We start from the raw sequence: 13,866 nt of genomic DNA, 5'->3' as shown, positions 1-13,866 counted from the left end.
CTTCCTCTCTGCCTTCGCAACGCCGCTGCGAGCGCCGTGCCGCGAGCGTCCGTCCGTCCGTCCGTCCCTCCCCGGCGCGAGCCGCCTCCTGCGTCAGCCGGGGTGCGAGCACGACCCCGAGGATTGGTTTTTGCTTAAAAACATCACACGGAGCCCAGCTAATATTGTTAATTTGTGTAGGTGGCCGTGGCCCAGCGCCAGCACGGGGGCCCGCACCTCCCCCCCCCGCCGAGGGCCCGATCCCGGCCCCACGCGTCTCCCCCGTCCGCTCGCGGAGCCCGGCTCAGAGCTGGGTGGCCCCTTTCTGGCAGATCCACTGGGACGCAGAAGTGCAGCTCTCGGAGCTGATGCTGTCCCCCTTCAGCACCCCGCAGGCTCTGCCTTCATCCCCGTCCAGCTGGAACCTGCGGGCGCGGGAGGGAGCCCAACGTCACAGCCCGAGGGTGACGGCGGAGGTGCCCACCCCGATCCCCAGTCCTCCCCCCGGCGCTCACCGGCTCGGGTCCAGGCGGGAGCCGTTCAGCCAGGTCCAGCCCTGCCCGCCCGAGGGGACGGAGAGCCCGATCCAGAAGTAGCGGGAGGATTTCTGCACCATTTCCTGCACGTAACCCTGCAGCGGGGAGAGGGCGGGTGGCCATGCCAGCGTGCCAGCCCAAAACGGCCCCCGGCCCGGCCCCACACCCGGCACCGAGCCCCGATGGGGTCCCCCACGCTCGGACGCCGGCAAAGGCACCCTGGACGCCGGGGGCACAGGGCTGGGGGCTGACCCCAGGGTTCTGGGCAAGCCCCCAGCCCCTTCCCCAGTGCCCTCAGCTCCTTCCTTGGTGCCCCCAACCCCTTCCCTGCTGCCAACCCCTTTCCCGGTGCCCCCAGCCCCATCCCTGGTACCCTCAGCTCCTTCCTCGGTGCCCCCAACCCCTTTGCCAGTGCCCCCAGCACCTTTCCTGGTGCCCTCAGCTCCTTTCCAGTGCCCCCAACCCCTTTCCCGGTGCCCCCAGCCCCATCCCTGGTACCCTCAGCTCCTTCCTCGGTGCCCCCAGCACCTTTCCTGGTGCCCCCAGCTCCTTTCCTGGTGCCCCCAGCTCCTTTCCAGTGCCCCCAACCCCTTCCATGCTGCCAACCCCTTTCCAGGTGCCCCCAGCCCCATCCCTGGTACCCTCAGCTCCTTCCTCGGTGCCCCCAGCACCTTTCCTGGTGCCCCCAGCTCCTTTCCAGTGCCCCCAGCTCCTTTCCAGTGCCCCCAAGCCCTTCCCTGGTGCCCCCAGCCCCTTCTCCGGTACCTCCAACCCCTTCCCCGGTGCCCTGAGCCTGATCCCTGGTCCCCTCAGTTCCTTCCTGGTGCCCCCAGCCCCTCCTCTGGTGCCCCCAATCCCTTCCACAGTGCCCTCAGCCCCTTCCCTGGCGCTCTCAGCCCCTTCCCCAGTGCCCCCAACCCCTTCCTGGTCCTCTCAGCTCCTTCCCAGTGCCCCCAGCCCTTTCCCCAGTACCCCCAGCCCCTCGGGCGCAGTCCCAGACCCCATCCCACACCCCCGATGCCATCGCTCCCTTTACCAGCTCATCCCGGTCCCCCGGCATCAGCAGCTCGGCCCCCCGATTCCCGCAGTCGTCCCGGCTGGCGCTCCAAACCCGCACCCCGTTGGCGACCCAGTAGCACTTGGTCCCGTGCAGCGTCCAGTTCACGGGGCAGAGCTTGCACCCCTCAGCCTCTGGAAGAGAAGTCAGTGCCATGTTCAGCCACCAAGAAGCCACCTTGTCCCCTGCACACCTGAAGAAAGAGAAGTGTTTCAGCCCTGCAGGAACACGGGGGATGCCCCGAGCTTCGCTTGGTTCTCCAGTCTGGGGGTGCTGTGAGGTTTTGGGGAACCTGACGGTGCGGAGACGCGTGGCGGCCGGGGCGGTTACCTCGCAGCTCTGACACGCAGAGAGCTTTCCTCAGGTCCAAGCAGACGTTCCCCAGGGTGGCGTTGCCATCTCCGACGTTCTCGGTCGTGTTTTTACAGCTTCCCGGGCTCTCCGACTGCTGGGGGCGAACTGCAAGGGAAGGATGGAGCAGGGGAGAGGGACTGGCTCCCCCAGGCACGATGCCCACGGAGCTCGACCTGAGCGTGGGCCCAGGGACCGCAGAGAAGCGTCTGGGATGGATCCTGCTCGGAGCGCTCCCCTCATCCTTCCTGTTCTCCCAGCTCGGCCCAATCCTTGAGCTGGGCATCTCACGGGGGGGTGAGAATCGGCCTCGGGGCAGACCCCAGACCGCCGTCTTTGGGAGTACAGGGCCACCACCTCCGAGCTCACCCCCCGCTCGCAACCGCCTCCACCTCCCGCAGCCGCTTTGCGCTGGCAACAGGATGTGGCCCCTCCAACCCCGCAGGAGATAGCACACGAGATACGGAGGCGCCAAGCTGGACGGCTGCAGAAAGCCTCGCAGCCTCTGACCGCCGCGGAAGTGGCCTCTCCTGCAAAACAAGCCGTGCCAGCCTCGCCTGGACGGCCCAGAGGGGCCTGACGCGAGGGTGAAGGGCTCTTCGCCACCTCCCGACTCCTCCTTGCAGCACAGCGTGCCCACAGACACCCGCAGGGGATTTATTTTGGGGTCTCTCCATTACTGGGCCCACCCAAGTTCAAGCCATCCGCCCCAGATCCACCCCACAACGGGGACAGCGGATCCCTACAAAGCCCCCGTGCCCCGGCTCGCACCCAAAGTTGCTCCCACACCTCGAGAGCATCACCTGCGTTCTGCAGCTCTTGGCCCCGCGGAGGGCACGGCGCTCGGGGAAACTCTGCTCCTTCCTCCACACCCCTGTGCCCAAAGCTTGGCAGATCCAACCCCACAGTCCAGATCCACACCCGTGTCCCTCCCCAGCAAGAGATCCACTGGATCTCCCCTGCCTCTGGAGGATCCCCTCTCCTCCCTGCCTCTGGAGGATCCCTCTCCCCCCTGCCTCTGGAGGATCCCCTCTCCCCCCTGCCTCTGGAGGATCCCCTCTCCCCCCTGCCTCTGGAGGATCCCCTCTCCCCCCTGCCTCTGGAGGATCCCCTCTCCCCCCTGCCTCTGGAGGATCCCCTCTCCCCCCTGCCTCTGGAGGATCCCTCTCCCCCCTGCCTCTAGAGGATCCCTCTCCCCCCTGCCTCTGGAGGATCCCCTTTCCCCCTGCCTCTGGAGGATCCCCTCTCCCCCCTGCCTCTGGAGGATCCCCTCTCCCCCCTGCCTCTGGAGGATCCCCTCTCCCCCCTGCCTCTGGAGGATCCCCTCTCCCCCCTGCCTCTGGAGGATCCCCTCTCCCCCCTGCCTCTGGAGGATCCCCTCTCCCCCCTGCCTCTGGAGGATCCCTCTCCCCCCTGCCTCTGGAGGATCCCCTCTCCCCCCTGCCTCTGGAGGATCCCCTCTCCCCCCTGCCTCTGGAGGATCTCCCCTGCCTTCAGAGGATCTCCTCACCAAGATCCACCAGCCATCTGAGTCCCCTTTCCACCTGCTCGGTGTGGGTCAAGGCAGCACCAGATGCCATCACCACCGTGACGCCAAGCACAAGGCTAATTCTGGCAGCGCTCTGCGTCACCCCGAGCTCGGCCCCGGGACGACAGACCGTGACCACGCCACAGCCGAGAAGTTTCCAGCAGTTTGCCCTCGCTGGCCAACCGAAGCAGTCAAGTCTCCTCCACCCATCGGCTCAAAGAACCTCTGATAAAACCTCGCTTGCCCACACCTTGCGCCGATGTGTGTCAGCCAACACAGACCATAAATAGCAGCTTTGCCTCCCACGCCAGCGCCCCAGCAGCAGGGACCCCCTCCCCACAATTTGTCCCCTCTTTGGATCTTTTGGAGCTACTCACGCACGCATCCCATCGCTACCACGGCCACTCCGAGGAGGAGGTTCCCGGTCCAGCCGGCCCAGAGAGCGGCTCGGTGCCACGGGGGACAGCCCGACGCTGTGGGGAAAACAGAGAGAAAACCACTCGTTAGGAAAAAAACCACCGCCCCCAGCCCGCATCCAGCGAGCTGGATGCACAGTGCCGATTTGGGCTGTTTTCTCCCCAAAAGCAGCTCAGAGCCTGGCAGCCCTGTGCAGTTCTGCTGCTGCTCGCTGCGAGGTTTTGGTCAACCAACTGCTTTTCATCGCTGCTCCCCTCCTCGCGATGCCGTCGGCACCGGGGCAAAGCTGCTCGTGATGAGACTGGGTTGGTTTTACCCCAGATATCTGAGAACTGGGGAATTCCTGGATGTTCTAAGCCGTTGGAAACCCAAAGGGTTTGGTCAAGGTTAGAGGTGGGCCAAGGTGGGAGCTGTGCTCCACTGCCGCGCCCCTTCTTTGCCCCAGGGGAAAACTCCCAAACCTGGATGGCCCAAGCTCTCCAAGGAGACCCCATCTGCCCAGGGTTAGCCAGCCCCATGCTCCTCCAGCTCCAGCCCGCTGAAGGAAGCGTGGAGGCAGGCTCCCCGCCGCAGAGCTCGAGGCCCCGTGAAGCCCATCCAACCTCGGCTCTTGTTCCACGAGGTGGAAGCTTCTGGACCAAGCCAGAGCTCACCTTGCAAAGGGGACTGAGGTTCGTTCTCAGCCTAGGAATAAGCAAAGGAGGAACATCTGATTCCACCTCCACGGCAGCAGAAGGTGGGTTTTGCCCAGCCCTTTGAGACCAAAAGGGATGCGTTGGGTGGAAATCACAAATTTTTGCTGGAAAGAGGACGCAGCCAACGTCCTCACCAGGCAGAGCTCCCTGCCAGAGGAGGAAAGAGCAGGAATCAAACCTTTTGCCTGCTTTTTTTTTTTGCTAGAAACCAAAACTAAAGTCAGCAGGAAAAGAGCACGGAGCACGGCTTAAAAATTAATCGTGCAAAGCCGAGGCTGGGTGCCCCGGCAGGGCTGCAGGCGAAGCAGCTGTGCGAGGAAGGATGAGGAGGGTGTGAGGGGGGCAACGCCGTCCCCCAAGCGCAGCTGCAGGCAGCCCCGTGGCATCTAACCCCACGGCAGCGAGCGCGAGCCCGCTTGGTTTTCCACGGCGGGGGGAATCGCGGTTCGTCGAGCCGCGGTGGGACTGCGAGGTTTCAAAGCGACCCCGCAGCCGTCTCGCGATGAAACTACCCAAGGGATCCCCAAAAAAAAGTGGATGGGATCCTTTATCGCACCCCAACAGCCGCGGGCCCCTTCCCCTCCCTGCACCACGAAAGGGCGGGAGTCTCCCAAACCCATCAGCAGCCCAAAAAAAAAGAGGGAAAAAAAAAAAAGCCCCCCCAAACCCCACGGCGTACTTACCACCAGGCTGAGGAGGCGAAGGCCGTTTCCTGCAGCGTTTCCCGGGACCGATATCCAGGTCAGCATAAATAATTTCGCCAGCCATAGCGGGAGAGGCGAGGGGAGCGCCGCGGCCGTGCCTCTCGCTCGCCCGGCAGCAATCCAGCAGTCGGCAAATCTGGGTTTTGGTGGTGTTTTGTTTTTTTTTTTCTGAGGTTTTTCACTCCTCCAGCTCGGCTTTGCAAGCTCCTCTCCCGGCTGAGAGGTCGGCGAGGAGAAGCACGAGCATCTGAACGCTCGTCAAGCGGAGCAAGGTTGCAAAAGAGCGCGTTCGATGCGCCGGCCAGCCTGAAAATGAAACTTTACGTAGCTTCGGCCGAGTTAAGCCAGGGAAAAACGGGTTCGCACCAAGGGAAGTAAAATCTGATAGCATCAAGCTTTTTCTATTCAAAGTCAAGCCATATTCTAAGGTGCCACACGAAATCTCCCAAACCAGACACCTTTAATAATAAAAAAAGCCCAAACAACCCCCAAATCTGCAGTTCTGCCAATAAAACTTGGGTCCCCTCTGTCCAAATCGGTCTTTTCGCACTAAAAATAAGGCGCCATTGCAAGGACGACGCGGAGACTCCGCGATCTCCCCGAACGTTCCTAGCAGTATTACAAAAATTGTGATTTTTATGAAATAAAAGCAGATTCCCCCCACCCCTACCTCCTCTCTTCAGCTACCTGAAGTGTTTTCCAGCCGGCGTCCCCGCTTCTCCCCACCCCAAGCCATTCCAGCACCGCTGCCTCCTCCCCGTCGCCGTTTTTTTCAGCCCGGGTTCGAAGCCCACCGCCCTCTCGCTGCTCGGCGGAGCGAGCAGCTGCCAAAAAGCCTGGGAGACTCTTTGGAAACCAGGGGCTGGAAATGGGCCCTTGAAGGGGAAAGGCCACAAAAACGCTCCAAACACCTCGAGAAATCTACGTGGTTTGCCTTCATTCCTTGTTTTCAAGTCACTTCCAAGAGACGGTCGGCTTCTCCCTTTGGAAAGCGGGATGGGACGAGGCTAATTAGGGGCAGGAAGGGTAGAAAAAGCAACCATGACCCCAAAATGACACAAAATGCAGCTACAAAGGCTCAAGATGATATTTTTACTGGTTCGTTTGGAAGACTTGCTCATCATCTTCTGCACACAGGCCAAGAAACCCCTCACCAGGATCTTCCAACCCCAGCGAGGCAACAGCCAGGCTGTCAGAAGACGAGCCAGATGCTTCTGGGCCTACTGAAGCACCCAAAAATTCGGTATTTAACCCCATTTAGGAGAAAGTGGTTTCTCTGGAGACCAAAAACCACACCAGGCTTCGCCTACCACCCACGCCATGCCCAGAACGGTGGGATCTGAGCAGGGCACGTCCCGCCTCGTGCCGCCCACGGGCAGGGAAAACCCCGGGGGGAGATTTGTCAGGAGATTCCCTTTGGGAAAACCGAATGCAGGAGGGGCCGCGGCTTCTCCACGAGCAAAACCCTCAGGTTTCAGCGAGGTTTTCTGCGTCCAGCCCAACCGCACAGGGGCAAAGCAGCAAAAAAAAAAAAAAGGAGCTGAAGAGAGCAGCTAACACTGTAGGCGTGACACCTGCAGCCTCGTTAAGGAGCTTTTTTAATTTTGCAGCTTGGAACAGCGAGCCCAGCACGCCGCTGAGCAGGATTCCTCCTCTTTACCTCAAAAGCAAGGAATTAAGCGCGGGGAAGCTGGGTGCTCCGGAGGGACCAGTATAACCCGCTGCCTCCAGTCCAGGTTGAGCTGAAGGCAACGCCAGCAGGAGCCCCACGAGCTAAACCAAGGCGCAGGCGTCGCCAGCGCAGGCGGTTGGGGCGAGAGCCGCCCACGCCACGCTCGAAGCCGCTGAGCGCGGACCCCGCTTCTGCAACAGCGCCCGCCCCGACAGCCCCATCTCCTCCCTGCCCCCGCACCGTGCCAGAACCGAACATCACCCAAAGCCATTTCGCTCCTGAACGGCTTTGAGGCCTTCAAAGCTGGGTAAATTTTGCCCCCTCCCTCGTGAGAAAACGGGCGGCCAGCATGAAAGCCGTGTCTGCTGAGGTAATTACAGAGGTGCCGCAGTGGAAAAGCCTGGGTGACCTCATCCCAGGGGAAAAAGGCGCCCGGAAAAGCGGGGTGGGACCCTGCGATTCCCGCTCTTCACTCACCGTGGCCTGCGTCTGCTCTAAGGCGGGGGACTAGCGCTCTTCTAGCTGGGTTGTTCTCCTGAGCGGAGGCAAAGGCGGAGAGGAAGGAAGCGCAGCGGTGCAAGCACTAAGGTAAGGAAAGGGGGAGGGAAAAAAAACAGGAATTAGGAAGAAATTAGGAAGAAATCCAGGGGGAAGGACAGAAGAGCCTCTCCCCACAGCAGAAGCCTCTAAAACAGCATTTCCCCAGCTCAGGAAGAAGAAAAACAAATAAAAATGAGCTGACCCTGCCCCAGCAGCACTCCATGCCCAGCCCCGCTGCCCTCCCAACCCCTAACTGGGATGCTGGAGGCACTGGGAGCACTGGGAAGGGGCCCTCCCGCCCAGCCAGGTCCCAGCACCCAGGTTGGGGCCGGCCCCAGCGCCCGCTCTCAGCTGCTTCTGGGGCTGCTTGAGGGGGTCAGGATTTGGGGACCCCCCGAGAGCAGGCAAAGAGGGGGTGAGGCGAGAGGGGAAGGGACAGGGCTGCCTGGAGCAGGCGCCTGCCAGAACACAAGAGACACCCACGGAGCACACCATACTTTAATGGTCAATACTTTGCATAAAAATAGCAGGAATCACGACAATACCCACGGGTGCCACACCAGCGGCACTTCACGGCCCGGCTCCGTGTCCCTCCGCCCTGAGAGCACCAGGGAGGCTTTGGGCACCCATTCGTGCCTGGCGGTGGCAGCTGGATCACTACAGCACAAAAGCAGGTCCAGGTGAGTCGCGAGAGAAGACCACCAGTTCTCGGACGGTCCCAGAAGCAGAAACCAGTTCCACGTGCAGGCTCAGACGCCCAGTCCAGCCAGGCACACGGCAGCTCCCAGCCATCGGAGCTGGCAGAGAGTTGTTCCCGAGACCAGGAGCAGCCCGGACAAGCAGCTGAAGCAAGAACATCCCAGCGCTGCTCTGGGCTGGTGGAGGAAGCGAAGCTGCGAGTCCCCAGCACGGGGAAGGTGCTTTCTCCTTCACCCCTGTCCCATGGCAGCCTGGGGCTTGCTGCAGGCATACGGCCGGTGCTGCGAGCAGCTGGAACTCGCCACGGCGTGGCTGTTCAGGTACACACACTCTGCTTCCCCGTGAACTGGGAACCTGCAACAAGAAGCAGAGGCGCTGCTGGGACCCTCACGTCGCCGCTTGGCCCCTCCAGCGCCAGGACAACACCAGGGCTGCCTGCAAGGGACGGTCCCAGCAGACACGGCCCCCCACCCCTGAGACTCACGTCTGGTTGAAGCTGCTGCCGTCCACCCACCGCAGGCCCTCGCCCCGTCTCCGCAGCCCCAGCCAATAATCATCGTTGCCCTTCAGGCGCGACAGAAACCCCTGCGGAGGGGAGAGAGAAGCCAGCGGTCAGCAGCTGCGGCCAGCCCCACGCTGCACCCCACAGCCAGCCCCAGGCTCCCCAGAACCCCCCCTTCACCCCCACCCACCCACAACAGCCCCTCGCTCACCATCTCCCACTCCCGCCGCAGCACGACCAGCGAGGCCCCGAGCGCGGAGCACTGCTGCTGGCTCCAGTCCCAGCTCCCCTCCGCCGTCGAGAGGTAGAAGCAGACCCTGCGGTGCCCGACCCAGTCATCGGGACAGCCCAGCACCGCAGCCGGACGCTCCTCAGCTCTTCCCGCTGGAGAGGGAAGGGGAGAAGGGACAGAGGTCAGAGGATTCCCCTCCGCGGGGACGCAGCTCTGCGCCGAGGGGCCCAACGGAGGCGGCCGCTCCTCCCTTACCTGACAACACCACAACAGCCGCGGTCAGAGCTGCGGTCAGAACCACGAACACAGCCATGAGCACAGCCAGCACCAGGACGCGCAGGGGATGGAGGGCACCGAGCTTGCCTGAGGAAGGAAAAGCCACTCGTGTGAGGACAGTGCTGTCCCAGAGCAGGGACAGCCCTCACATCCCCAACACCCCCACCACCAGCTGCCCAGGGAAGGCGGGAGGGACCCCCCAGGCTGTTTTCCCCCGCCCCAAACACAGAGCTGGCAGCAAGGAAGCCAAGGGACAGTCACACAGAGCACGGACGAGGCTCTGGCCTCAGGGGGACAACCCGCAGCAGGAGAGCTGCCAAAGATCGGGGGGGCACGGGGGGGGTCTCTGCTGCAGACCCAGCAGAAGGCGAGACCTTTGCAGACAGCTGGAAGCAGCCGCGCACTCGCCAGCCCCAGTCCCCACGGGCTGACACTGTCCCCTCCCCACGTGCCACAGCAGTCGCCCTGCACTCACCCAGAAGTCTCCTCTGCACCCCTTTGGCTGGATCGCCCGGCACCTTGGCACGGGCCGATGCCCCCTCCTCCTCAACAACCAGCAGCTTCTCGACATTCCCATCTTTGCAGCAGAATCCGCTCTTCTCCTGGTGTGCCAAGGGAAGCTGAGAGGTGGAATCTTCTCGCTTGCCACAGCCAGAATCCGGAACCCAAGGCATCAGTACGGCTGGAAAAGCCGTTTTCAGGCCATGTGGGGATGCACTTTTACCCCCACAGCTGTGAACGTCGTGTTGGGAGATTGCAGAGAACATCACAGCGATGCAGGAGATCCAGATGTTTTATCCTCTTGCCAGACAACTGTCATGCTGGATTTAAAAATATCAGCTGTGACCCCCGGGCTGTGGAAGGCGATGCCTGCTGCCCCTGGGACCCAGCCAGCCCCTGCGGGGACAAACCCAGGGTCAGGGGGCTCTGCGACCCCCACCACAGCCAGCACCCTCCCAGCACCCTGCCCAAACACCAGGTGCTCGCCAGCTGGGAGCATCCCCCTCCCCAGCACTCAGCCCCCTGCCCCACCACCAGCAGGGGCCCACGCAGGGCCATGGTGGGGGCCAGGCTCCCCCCAACACAGCTGCTCAGCCCCCTCCGCTCACCACAGCGGCCGGGCATCACCCCCAGCACCCCGGGATGGGGCAGGGGCCAGACCCTGAGCCTTTGGGGGCTGGAAACTCTGTTATCCGGGGGGCGATGGGATGAAGGGGGCCCCAGCAAAGCTCCTTATTTGGTGCACAGAAGTGCTGCAGTTGGGGTGGGGGAGGATGCGAAGCAGCACAAAAAGGAACTGCTACATGCCTGCCACTCCTGTTTTTTTGACTCACTTATCAGTCACAGCCCTGCACATCTGGCTCCCACTGATAAAAATAGAAAACAAAACTCACTGCAACTCCACATCCTGTGCACGCAAGCAGCAGCTTTTGGAAACTGCCAAGTTCCAGCACAGAGAGGAGCCAGACAGGCTCAGCTCGAGCAAGGGACTGGAGCGTTGGCAGCAGAGGTGGATCAGCAACCCCCCTCAGGTGCTTCTGTGGGCTTGCACAAAGCAGCTCCTGCCCAGCCAGGGCCTCCAGCTCGTTGCCATTAAGTGTTTGCATAACCGTTGTTTATTAACTAATGGGTGGCTTCCTGACAGGAACAGAATTATCCATCCCTTAGTGACGAAAGGGACCTTAACGATCATCCAGTTCCAGTTATCAGTCCTTGGGGCTGTCCCCACCCCACACAGGACCTGGCACTTGGCCTTGTTGACCTTCACGAGGTTCACACAGGCCCTCCCCTTACCCACCAACGCTGCAAGCCCTTCATGGAAGGCCACCCAATTTGTCAGGCACACCTTGCCCTTATTTTCCATCTCCCTTAGCACAGTTTCCAGGAGGATCTGCTCGATGCCCTTGAGAGGCACAGAGACAAAGAAGCAGCAGCCGTTCCTCCCCACGATGGCCCCAAGGGGAAGGAAACAGGAAACCCCGCGGGGGGGGGGGAGAGAGAAATGGGAGGGAGGGGAAGGGTCCTGAAAAGGAGAACCCCCAGCCCCAGAAAGCCCAGGCAGGACTCCCAGAAACCAGGGGGGGAAACGGAAGGCAGGGGAAGGGTCTTGAGAACCCCCAGCCCCAAAAACCCTAGGCAGGACTCCCAGAAACGAAGCGGGGAGATGGAAAGGTCCTGCAAAGGAGAACCCCCAGCCTGAAAAGCCCAGGCAGGACTCCCAGGAACCAGGGGGGGAGACGGGAGGGAGGGGAAGGGTCCTGAAAAGGAGAACCCCCAGCCCCAAAAAGCCCAGGCAGGACAACCAGGAACCAGGGGGGGGGACGGGAGGGTCCTAAAAAGGAGAACCCCCCAGCCCCAAAAAGCCCAGGCACGACTCCCAGGAACCAGGGGGGGAAATGGGAGGCAGGGGAATGGTCTTGAGAACCCCCAGCCCCGAAAAGCCCAGGCAGGACAACCAGCAACCAGAGGGGAGGCAAAGGGTCTTGAAAAGCAGAACCCCCAGCCCCAAAAAGCCCAGGCAGGACTCCCAGCAACCAGGGGGGCAAGACGGGAGGGAGGGGAAGGGTCCTGAAAAGGAGAACCCCCAGCTCCAAAAAGCCCAAGCAGGACAACCAGCAACCAGGTGGGGAAACGGGAGGGAGGGGAAGGGTCTTGAGAATCCCCAGCCCTGAAAAGCCCAGGCAGGACTCCCAGGAACCAAGGGGGGAGACGGAAAGGTCCTGCAAAGGAGAACCCCCAGCCTGAAAAGCCCAGGCAGGACTCCCAGGAACCAGGGGGAGAAACGGGAGGGAGGCGAAGGGTCCTGAAAAGGAGAACCCCCAGCCCTGAAAAGCCCAGGCAGGACTCCCAGCAACCAGGGGGCAAGACGGGAGGGTCCTGAAAAAGAGAGCCCCCAGTCCTGAGAAGCCCAGGCACGACTCCCAGCAACCAGGGGGGAGATGGGAGGGTCCTGAAAAGGAGAACCCCCCAGCCCCGAAAAGCCCAGGCACGATTCCCAGCAACCAGGGAGGGAAACAGGAGGGAGGGGAAAGGTCCTGAAAAGGAGAATCCCCAGGCAGGACTCCCAAGAACCAGAGAGGGAAACGGGAGGGAGAGGAAGGGTCCTGAAAAGAAGAACCCCTCAACCCCAAAAAGCCCAGGCAGGACTCCCAGGAACCAGGGGGGGGAGACGGGAGGGAGGGGAAGGGTCCTGAAAAGGAGAACCCCCAGCTCCAAAAAGCCCAGGCAGGACAACCAGCAACCAGGGGGAAGGCGAAGGGTCTTGAAAAGAAAAACCCCCAGCCCCAAAAAGCCCAGGCACGACTCCCAGGAACCAGGGGGGGAGACGGGAGGGAGGGGAAGGGTCCTGAAAAGGAGAACCCCCAGCTCCGAAAAGCCCAGGCAGGACAACCAGCAGCCAGGTGGGGAAACGGGAGGGAGGGGAAGGGTCTTGAGAATCCCCAGCCCTGAAAAGCCCAGGCAGGACTCCCAGGAACCAGAGAGGGAAACGGGAGGGAGGGGAAGGGTCTTGAAAAGGAGAACCCCTAGCCCCAAAAAGCTCAGGCAGGACTCCCAGGAGTCTTGCTGGGTGCCAAGCTGGGCGCTGACACAGAGGACGATGCCTCCGCCGGAGGTCAAGGGCTGGGGGGGGGGCCCTCAGCAGCTCCCTCCCGCACCGGGCAGCCCAAGGCCGGCACAGGGCAATGGAAGCCTCTGCGGGCTCCCTTCTCTCCAGCACAACAAACAACCAGCTGCCGAGAACGGGCTCCTTCTCCTCAGCCGGCCCAGCCCAACGCCTCGGGACTGCGCCCGGGCTCCCTTCATCACAGCATCCCCCTCCCCGTCGGGTCCCTTCCCCTCTCTCCCCCACCCCGCAACGAGCGAGCAGCCGAGCCCGAGCAGCACCGGGCACCGTTCCCCTACCTGCTCCGCCGCTCCGAGCTCCGCCGCCGCCTCACAGGAGCTCCGGGCGCTGCCGGCCGCTCCCGCTGCCCTCACGGACCCGGGGCCGCTCTTGAGGAGAACGCAGACGACAGCCCCTACGGCAACGCCCCCTGCGAGCCCGCCTAGAGCTGCGGCCAATCAGCGCGCGAAGAGCGGGGAGTGGCGGGGGAGGCGGCCAATCAGAGCCGGGAGCGTGCCTTGAATGCCTCGTAGCGCGGAGTTACCGAAACAGAAAGGGCGGGGGCTGGCGGCTCCGCCATCTTGGAGCGGGAGCTCGGGGGTCTGGGCGGGAGCAGCGGGACCCCAGCCCCGCAATTCCCCCGCCGGCTGCTCCCGGCCGGTTCCCTGCTCGGGCAGGGCCAGCAGTCCCCGCTCCCCCCGGCCGCTTCCCCCCTTTTTGTGGGGTGGGGGGTCGTTAGGCGAACCCCCTTCCCTCAGCCATGTGCCAGCCAGGCCTCGGAGCGTGGGGAGCGTCGCGGGGGGTTTTGCTGTTAAAGAACGCGAATTCGGGGCAGCCCGGCCCTGGAAATGAGGACTTTGCTGCTCAGGAGCTTGGAGCTGCGCGGGGGGGATGAAGGATCCCCCTCAGCCCACACCAACGTGGCCCGCATTACCCCTCAGTCATGGCTTGGAGACCTCGGTCATGGCTTGGAGACCTCGGTCATGGCTTGGAGACCTTGGCCACGGCTTGGAAACCTTTGCCACAGCCTTGTCCCGCTGCCAGCGTCGTTGAGAAATACCTATGGCAACATGG

The 13,866-nt window shown here is 62.6% G+C and overlaps 2 protein-coding genes across 2 annotated transcripts; both read right to left on the bottom strand.

Annotated features, from left to right (window-relative positions):
* Positions 1 to 46: 46 nt before the first annotated feature.
* Positions 47 to 7,502, bottom strand: LOC142359659 (killer cell lectin-like receptor subfamily B member 1B allele A). Its single transcript, XM_075412118.1, is given in 10 exon segments — positions 47 to 404; positions 495 to 610; positions 1,552 to 1,706; positions 1,903 to 2,031; positions 3,829 to 3,924; positions 5,247 to 5,355; positions 5,358 to 5,486; positions 5,488 to 5,573; positions 5,955 to 6,249; positions 7,417 to 7,502. Coding segments are annotated over 9 exon segments (990 nt in total). The 5' UTR covers positions 6,004 to 6,249; positions 7,417 to 7,502; the 3' UTR covers positions 47 to 283.
* Positions 7,503 to 7,963: 461 nt separating this feature from the next.
* LOC142359655 (C-type lectin domain family 2 member D-like) lies at positions 7,964 to 13,526 on the bottom strand. Its single transcript, XM_075412105.1, has 6 exons — positions 13,092 to 13,526; positions 9,664 to 10,009; positions 9,168 to 9,275; positions 8,892 to 9,064; positions 8,663 to 8,763; positions 7,964 to 8,532 (listed from the first exon to the last, which is right to left on the bottom strand). Exons 2-6 carry the CDS (start codon positions 9,953 to 9,955, stop codon positions 8,409 to 8,411), a joined length of 798 nt encoding a protein of 265 aa, XP_075268220.1. The 5' UTR covers positions 9,956 to 10,009; positions 13,092 to 13,526; the 3' UTR covers positions 7,964 to 8,408.
* Positions 13,527 to 13,866: the final 340 nt, after the last annotated feature.

This window comes from Opisthocomus hoazin, unplaced genomic scaffold (genome assembly GCF_030867145.1).
Source record: "Opisthocomus hoazin isolate bOpiHoa1 unplaced genomic scaffold, bOpiHoa1.hap1 HAP1_SCAFFOLD_123, whole genome shotgun sequence".
Classification (NCBI taxonomy): Eukaryota; Metazoa; Chordata; class Aves; order Opisthocomiformes; family Opisthocomidae; genus Opisthocomus; species Opisthocomus hoazin.
Note: the sequence above shows the minus strand (reverse complement) of the source record. Positions and strands in the feature narration are given on the sequence as shown.

Coding starts and splice junctions, on each gene's coding strand:
- LOC142359655 (XM_075412105.1), bottom strand. CDS start 9,955: ATGTTCTCTGCAATCTCCCAACACGACGTTCACAGCTGTGGGGGTAAA. Junction 9,276..9,663: donor GGTGCAGAGGAGACTTCTGG/GTGAGTGCAGGG, acceptor TTCCTTCCTCAG/GCAAGCTCGGTGCCCTCCAT. Junction 8,533..8,662: donor GGCAGCAGCTTCAACCAGAC/GTGAGTCTCAGG, acceptor TTCTTGTTGCAG/GTTCCCAGTTCACGGGGAAG.